Raw genomic sequence first — 8,907 nt, 5'->3', positions numbered from 1 at the left:
AGTGTTGTTAAATTATGTTAAATGTGAAACAAAAACGTATTCACCCATTGTCTTAAATAATAATCATTTAAAAACACTTTTATATCCTCTTATTTTAAAGTCAAAATAAGCTTGAAATTTTCTCTTTTTTTCACTTTTTGGCAAAACTTAAGCTTTTTTGTTGTCCTGGGTCATTTGTATTAACTTTTTAGTTCTCAGAATCTCAGAATTTTACATCTGAGTTTAGGAAGCTTTCAAATAGTAATTCCAGTAATTCAGTTTAAATATATTAGTTTTCTGAAATACTGGACAGATAACAGAGAAATCACTAGGACTGTGTGTTGGTTTGACAGTATTTTAAAACTGATTCTTCAGTTTCTTTCACGCAGTAATAATTTTCACTGACACAAACCTGTACAGTGTGACCTGTAGGTGTTTATGTTTGTGACTGGTTACGTTTAAAGTTATATATTTCTGTATTCCTTCACATCAGTGTGTGAGGATCTCTTTGTGAACATGTCATCACTCAGCTTTCTCATTTTCACTTCATTTAAGATCAAATCTTTGACTAGGTTTTAACTGTAGTCAGTTTAATTCCTGCAGCGTTTCTGCACATTCTAGTTCTGTCAAATATCTATCAATTCAAAAAACCCTTTTCCAGTAATAATTCATTACTGATTTGTGACTTTGTGATCTTTTTTTTGTTTGTTTGTTTTTCAGAGTCAAAGTGAAAGCTGCAGCCGATCATCAGCAGTCGTCAGGTGAGGGCGTTCAATCACAGAGCCACATATTGAACCACTTCCATTGACTCCCACTCCTCTATACCTATGATTTGAACAAAGTGAACAACGGTTGCCTAATGACCACTCGTACAGAGGCAACTTCGTGACATCTTAACCTTCCTGTTTCAGTCCAACGGCTGTGATTTTGGGGTTAAAACCTCTCGCTCTTTTCTTAAAAAACAAAACAACAAAACCAGCAGCTGAGAATGTCTCCATGACAATGATTTATGTTTTTTTTTTTCATCTGCCCAAATAATCTGTTTCAAGTCTGTGCCATTTTTTTTTTCCTGGCGTTATGAGCAAACTCCAATCTGTCCCACAGGTGTCTCTGCAGCAGATGTGAAGTTTCTCCTGATTGTTGAACCTAAAGCCAAAAGTTAAGTATTGACTATATATGTTTTCATGTATAAAGAGTGATACATTGTATTCTTTATAGAAATTAAATTTGTTTCTGCATAGAAATGTTAATATCTAACACCTGTTTTATTGGTCAACTCTTTTGAGGGTAAGACTTAAACAGTCGATGGCCTAAAATTAATTTGTAATTTTTTGAAATTGATTTTTGACATTGACACTTGACCAAACAGGCAGTTCAGTTTTTGTGGAGGTTGATAACGCTAACAGGACAAAGTCAACTAATCTAAGTTAGATTTTTTTTTTTTCAAGAAATGCTTTGTTAAAAATCCCGAGGTCTGTAAAAGTCAATGAGGAGCTAATAATTACGCCTGGAATGAAACCCTTAAATGCACCATCTGTGTGTGAGTTCAGGCGTAAAACAGGCCTGACAGATATATATTTTTATTTCTTACAAAGATTTGTCGTAGTATAACCTAAAGGTCGGCCCTCACTGGTGGAGCCTGGCTAGTCTTTCTACCAACATACCATAATAATACTATATACAGTGCAGAATGTACAAGTCTACAGAACTAACACGACACAACATCAGTAACAGAACAGTGCTTACAATATATCCTCCATTTTTCAAACACATTAAAAGCGTTTTTCGGACAAACGTTACCACCAAGAATAAACCTTCTCGGCCAATTTGTCTGAAATTATAACAATGTACTGTAGGCCCTGCAGAATAAATAAACAAGTTGCGCTTATAGGCTAATTCAAAAAGTGCCTTCATGTTTCTTTGTTTTTTTGTTTTTTGTTTTTTTTTACATATTAATCTGTATTAGGACTTAACAGTTTGTGTTGGTTGAGTCCATTTTAATCCAACATCCACAAAGAGGCTGGTCTGTGAGGAAGAGGATGAAAAAGACTAAATAGATTTTTGTTTTTTTTGAGTTCTGACTTTTACTCAGAATTCTGTTAAGATAAAATAAGAAATTTGACTTTTTCAACAGTGGTTGAAGTTTTTTTCCTCCCCTAAATTGTAACATCTGAGACATGTTGTCATGACAACAGTTCAGGTTACAGTTTGATTTGTCTATGTCTATACAAATGAAAATTCAATTCTAAGGGGAAAAAATATGTGGAATAAAACAATAGAATTGTATTTTTAAATGTCGTTCCAAAATTATGATGAGAATTTTGACTTTTTCTGAAAAATTAAAACTAGAGCTGCGAATTCTTAGATTTAAGATTTACTTTTTTTAAAAAAGACGTTTATATTGACATTTTAAATATTTCGTTATTTTCGTTATTAGCATTTTTCCTTACAGTGAAAGGAATTAGTCGACAATCTGACAAACATTACATTTTTTTTTCCTTTTGGTGAATCTGACGTTAATGACCTCCGTGTTTTAATTTGAACTAAGAAATCACTTTTGGCCATAACTATTAAAACTGTTTTTTAAAAACATATTTGATAACCTATTTGTAAAAATTGAGACGTTACCTCTTCCAATTTAGTTTTTTCTTATTTTACATTTGAAACGTTTTACAGAAAACGAAGAGATTCCAATTAAAAATCCGAACTCTGAAAAAGACAAATCCATCTTGTCCTAATCCTCAGCCCCTAAAATTGTCACACACAAAAAACGCAATAAAAAGAAACGTAAAAAAAAAAAAATAGTGTGCATTTTAAAACATGGGCCTACTTGATGAAGAAGAAGAATACACATGGAAGAGAAGAATAAGGGTGTGAAGAGGCGGCAGGGCTGTAGTCATCCGCTCTGCAGGACTAAGTACCAAACAGCAGTCCAGTCTTTGGTGATGATGACGATGAAGAGGAAGATGATGATGATGATGATGATGGCGAGGGGAAAATAAAAATTAAACAAAACAAAAGTTTGTATTATTATATATTATTATTAGGTGATGGTGATGGAGGTGATGATGGGCCTGCGCGAAGAGGAAGATTGACCAGGACGGACGCAGACAGACGGACGGACGGACGGACAGTCAGTCCGGGGTTCGTGTCTCCGTCCAGGCCGCGGGCTTTTTTCGGCTCTGCTCAGTCTCTCAGTGGTTTTTTATTTTTATTTATTTACTTCTGTCTGTTCTTCACTCAGGGTTGAGTGAAGGCTGCCGCCGCCGCTGCTGCTGCTGCTGAAACCGAGCCCCTGTGCTCTGCTGTGTTCTGCTGTTGAGACGCGTCACATGACGCAGGGCTTGATGTCCTGGTAGGCGACCTGCTGGTGGTGGTGGTGGTAGTAGGAGCCGCTGCTTGGAGAGTGCATGGCCGAGGAGGTCATGGCGTTGAAGGAGAAGACGAACTCCTTCCTGTCGCACATGCTGGGAGACTGGGAATGGTACCGAGGAATTCCTGCACATCGGTACGAAAACACACACACAAACACAAACACACACACACTGATTTAACACCAAAACCGTTTGTACTTTGGCAGGAAATCAGTTAAAACCTCACGGCCGCTCCATCAATATATAATGTAATAAAACATGATATGATTCAGAACGTTAGGAAAAAACGACTTCATGATATTGAACTAATTATTAATTAATAGAGTCTCATTATATATAAATATATGGAATATTAGGATTCTTTACTACAATGTAATGCGTCAGTTTTACAAAATATAATAAATATATTTATATATACATGTATAAATGGCTGCCTAATATGACGTATCCTTTTAATACCTGATAATTATTATTTACTGTTATATAAGTGTGGAATTCTGTGTGAAAACATTCTCCCATATTTACAGTTAAATTATTCATTACAACACACTGTTTTACAGTTACTGACCTCGACAACAAATACAATCGATATTTTTCAACAGTGTTCAGAGATTTGGTTTAGTTTCTTTTGCATTTACTTTTTTTTAAAAAATATTTTATTTTTTGCAGAGATTTGGTTTAGTTTCTTTTGCATAAACCCTGATTTGGTTTAGTTTCTTTTGCATTTACCTTTTTTTTAAAAAATATTTTATTTTAACTTCCAATACAACGTTAATGCTTTAATATCTTTAAATTTTTTTCAGTTTAGTTTAGCGAAAGCTTTTTGGAAGAAATTCGAAGATATTTTAATACATGTAACAAATTGTTTTCCCTTCTATTTGATTTTTTTTGACATAAAACAAATATAAAGGTGTAATAAACGAATTTAAAGTTGTAAACATGTATGGATGTATTTGACAGCAATATATAATAAAATACCAATTAACGTTTTCTATAAGACAATTCTAAAATGTACGACTGTGTGTATTTTACTGATAGAAATATTTCGTTGAACAAGTACATTTTGAGAATAAAAACATATGTTTTACAATATGTATTTAATATTTCTATGAAAAGCCGGTTCATATATATATTAGTAAAATAAAATGTAAGTTTAAACTTTCCCAAAAACGTTTAATGTATTCGTTCAACTGCCACAAATGATCATTTTAACCAATACTTTTATGCATTAATACAATAAATTTGAGTCGATGGCACTAAAAAAAACTTTAATTTAATTCCTGGTCATGAAAAAAAACCGTCTGTACGATCCACAGTTCCATCTTTTTTATCTTCGATCTAATCTCTCTAATGTTTCCCCCCTTTTTTTCAACATTATCTTAAAACACAACTATTAAAGAGACTGTGTTCGTTAAAGACTTGACTCTGAGCTGGAGCTTCTATTTACAGCTAATCGACGTTGGCCCCTCATGCACGCCAGTCCCGGAGGAGACTGACCTCAGCGGGGCCTGGGGGCAGTGATGAAGACAGGCTGGACTCAACCGCGCTTGTTTTCCTTTGCCTGGAGATTGGCACGACTTTAAACTGTCCCGGCAGACCCCAACTGCCCCCAACTGCCCCTCACTGCCCCTCACTGCCCCTCACTGCCCCAGTGCATTCCCCTTCCCAGAAATGAACCCTGTTGAGTTTTAAACACCAACTTTTCTATTTCGATAAAAGCAAGATAATTGTATTCATCACCATCAGTTTGGTTGCACGTTTTCTCCGTGATACATCGTCCTCTCGTGTGCAGTGACAGGATTTGAATTTTTCCAAATTAAACACGGTCCAGTTCCAGTCTCACTATTTCCATTACGCGTAATTTGGCACCAGATCTACAAACCTGCAGAGCACCAGGCCCGTTGGTCCACGATATTAGTCTTTTTTTAAAATATATATATATTTAAAAAACGATTTCATTATCTCTAGAGTGTGTCTTTACTTAGAAAGAAAAATGATTGTTTTTTTTTACACGTACCTTGTAAATCTGTGGCGCTGTGGCCGTTCTGGTGCAGGTACGGCTGCTCCAGGGAATGTGTGGGCAAACTGGGCTGTAGCGGGTTCGTCCCCGGGTTGCACGGAGACAGAGGCTGTTGTTTAATGTAAGAAGCCCCGTTATTCAAGGAGGCCGTGGGCGCAGGAGCCCAGGCCGAGGCCGAGCTGGAGTAGACCGGGTGAGGCTCCATGACTCCCCCGCTGGTGAGCAGAGGGGAGGCGGAATTGTCGTGGTGGGGATAGTCGTTCCCGGCAGATCCCGTACAACTCCCCATGTAGGAATGTCCACTGTTGGCCGACAAGTGTGACATGGAGTGTCCGGACAGAGCCATCCCGTCCATGTTCCCTGCCAAGTGTCCATTCATCATTCCAATCCCAGTGTCCAGAGGCAGGCTGTTGGGCGGACAGGACAGGCCCCCGCCGCTGCCCTGGAAGTTGTACGACTCGGGGATGTGGTTGAATCCCAGGCCGTTCATCATGCTGTACATGGGCTTCAGCGCCTGACACTTGCGCCTGAAACCCCGCGGTCTCCTTCTGAAGGAGCCTTCCTCGAACATAAACTCGCTGGCAGGGTCGATAGTCCAGTAGTGGCCCTTGCCGGGCCGACCCAGGCCCTTGGGTAACTTGATGAAGCACTCGTTCAGGGACAAGTTGTGACGCACGGAGTTCTTCCATCCCTGGTAGGAGCCTCTGAAGAAGGGGAAGCGGCTCTGCAGGAACTGGTAGATTTCGCTGAGCGTCAGCCGCTTGGTCGGCGAGCTCTGGATGGCCATGACGATCAGGGCGATGTAGGAGTACGGAGGCTTCTCCGGTCGACGGATGCCCGCGTTGGTCTTCTTTGTCTTAGTGGTGGAGGAGGCGGTTTCCATCACCGCCGTCTGTCCGTGCGGCTTCTCCGGAGCAGACATGGGGCTGCTCTGAGCAGGAGTGTGCGCTGGAGGCTGCTGGATCTCTGCCGTCATAGGTAACAAAAAAAACTACTTCTACTCGGTGTTGAACAAAAAATAGGCTCCTTTCCACTCGTGGAAACTACAGACTGTGACACTTGAACGGTGGCATAAAGAGTAAACGCAGTAGTAAATTCGAAACTGACGCAGATAAAGTCACAGATATTCTCTGTCCACAGTCCTGGGACAGTGCTGGAGCCACACCGCCGCGTCCGAGAGTGGGACGAGGAGCAGAAACAGGAGCCGCGCTTTCCACTTCACTTGGTGTGTTGTCGTGCGTCCGAGGAGCTCACTTTTTACTTATCTGTTGCCATCAGAGCATTGGAAGCTGGATGTCTTGGCCATCCTAATGTTGGGGCCCGCCCAGATCCCTCCTACTCCAGTGGTGGGCTGTAAGTGTGCACATCTGTGCGCCTTCACTTTTCAGGGGGGAAAAGTTTTTTTTCTTCTTCTTCCTTGTTAGCACTTTTCAGGGGGGAAAAGTTTTTTTTTCTTCTTCCTTGTACATTTAAATACAGAAGGTAAAGATCCAGTGTTGGGATTTGTGCAGAATATGATATAAAATGTAGATCAAGGTTTGATTTTTAATAATTTAACCACTAATTAAGTACTTTATAGCCACTCCTTGTCCAAGACTCAGAAAATCTAACATTTTACGACAAAACTCTATAAGTATTTAGTATTTTTTTTTTTATTTTGAATTTTTTTTTAAACTCTAACCCTGCACCCTAAGTGTCGAATCCCGCACGTCTCCTGCTCAGTAGGCCACATGTCTGCTACATCCACTATAGGTCAAGTTTCCAACTGCCCCGAAACGCTCTGAAATATTTCATTAAACATTTTTGTTGCGAACAAATCATTTGTCTTACAGCAAAATAAACCGTCACATTTTTAAAAACCACCACCTCTTGATTCGGGTAAAAAAAAAAAAAGAAGAAGAAGAAGATAGACAGGAACATGGGCAGGATGTTTATACTGCAAAACGTAAACATTTTCCCCCCTGGCCTTCTTTATTTAAAAAAAAAAATCAAGCAAAAGCCAGAGTTAGATCCACTAATAGTCAATGTGATGCGATATGTGCTCACTGCAGCGGCCGAATGGCCCAGATACGGGACGGTTTTAACACAGGAGAATATTGTTTGTGTAACGCAGTCATAATATTTACGCATGGGGACGCAGGAGGGGAGTGCACAGCAGCGCAGCGCCGAAGTGTGAGCACAGAGACTCGGACTGAGAATTAGGATCAACTTCTGCGCCTCCCGTTTCCCCCTCGCCCCAAGGATCCGGAGGAATCAAAGTAAGTGAATTTAATATTTTACCCTCAGACTTTCACCCAGGGAGTCTCAACCCGTTTGGACATGTGTGGGACAATGGAAAATCAGACGGCTTCCATTTGGCATAATTAGAAAAAAAATGAGTCTCATATCATGCCCAAAGCTTCAGTTTGTGTTTTTCTTCTTCTTCTTCTTCTTCTTCTTTTTTACTAAATTATATTCTACGCAGAAGTTCATGCGCCTTTTTGTGTTGTGTCTCCAAAGGAGGAACGTTTGCTTCACTTGCTGCTTTTTTTCTGTTTTTTTTTTCTCTTCTTCTCCCCCTGTAGCTTCTGTGCGTCCCGGCAGCTACTGAAAGACGATCAGTCCATAACCTTACACTGTTGACAGTACGTTGCTTATTGTTCCCTGGAGAGCCTCGATATAGCTGCAGCCCTGCACACCGTGTGCCTCAGCGCGTAGTCAGGAGCTTTACATGTCTCTCTGTAGTCTCTCGTTTAGCAGTGATATTCTATGTTATACGTTACTGGGTGACATACAATAGAGGGTGAAGCGCGGCGGTGGTGGTGGTGGTGGTGGTGGTGGTGGGGCAGTTTTTTTTTTCTCCTGCGTAAAAGCAGAGGAACGTTTGGCGACCTTCATCTCCGTGCGTAAAAAAAAAAAAACTCCTAAGTGTTTCCTCCACTTTTATGGAAACATACTGGAATGAGACTCCGGTATGTAAAAAAAAAATGGTGTCACTCTGGTTTATATCAACTGCCTGTTCCAACTCACAAATCGATACCATGTCGTTTTTGTTTTTTTTGCCGTAGGGGGAAGCGAGAAAACGATTAATTACCGAATTGTCTTGGTCGCGGCGAAGGTGACAGCCGAGCCACTGTTAGCTCTCGCTGTTCCAGAGGAGATTTAAAGCCCCCTTTGGATAAATGAATGTGAGTATTGTTTTAACCGGTGCCTGCTGGGCCACTCGGCTGCAGTGCAGGGACACACATTTATCAGAGTACGAGGGACCACCCAGCGCGCACCAGGCGCGCTCCCGTCCTCCCTCTGCCCACTGCGTTTCATTACACTGCTGATGACTTCATTCCATTAAGGTTCTACCTCTCTCTCTCTCTCTCTCTCTCTCTTTTTTTTTTCTCGGAGCTCTTCGTACGTCGTTTGCCCCATGTCACTTTGTTGTTTGTAGACTCAGGTATATATTTTTTTGTTTTATTGGCCCAATCCCTTCTAATCCTCATCCGGTGTGTGACGCACGGTAACGGCCGAGAGATGGACGTGATGCGCCGCTCGGTCCTCGAG

At 40.5% G+C, this 8,907-nt stretch overlaps 1 protein-coding gene across 1 annotated transcript; it reads right to left on the bottom strand.

Moving 5' to 3' along the window:
* Positions 1-3,090: 3,090 nt before the first annotated feature.
* foxf1 (forkhead box F1) lies at positions 3,091-6,775 on the bottom strand. The gene is made up of 2 exons (XM_008310640.2): positions 5,371-6,775; positions 3,091-3,477 (listed from the first exon to the last, which is right to left on the bottom strand). Exons 1-2 carry the CDS (start codon positions 6,347-6,349, stop codon positions 3,308-3,310), a joined length of 1,149 nt encoding a protein of 382 aa, XP_008308862.1. The 5' UTR covers positions 6,350-6,775; the 3' UTR covers positions 3,091-3,307.
* Between the last annotated feature and the right edge of the window lie 2,132 nt (positions 6,776-8,907).

This window comes from Cynoglossus semilaevis, chromosome 5, assembly GCF_000523025.1.
Source record: "Cynoglossus semilaevis isolate Cse_v1.0 chromosome 5, Cse_v1.0, whole genome shotgun sequence".
Taxonomy (NCBI): domain Eukaryota; kingdom Metazoa; phylum Chordata; class Actinopteri; order Pleuronectiformes; family Cynoglossidae; genus Cynoglossus; species Cynoglossus semilaevis.
This window is presented reverse-complemented; position numbering and strand designations above follow the sequence as displayed.

What these genes read in the sequence shown, in the direction of transcription:
- foxf1 (XM_008310640.2), bottom strand. Translation starts at nt 6,349, where the DNA reads ATGACGGCAGAGATCCAGCAGCCTCCAGCGCACACTCCTGCTCAGAGC. An exon ending in CAGCGCCACAGATTTACAAG is followed by an intron (nt 3,478 to 5,370) that starts GTACGTGTAAAA and finishes ACCGATGTGCAG; the next exon opens with GAATTCCTCGGTACCATTCC.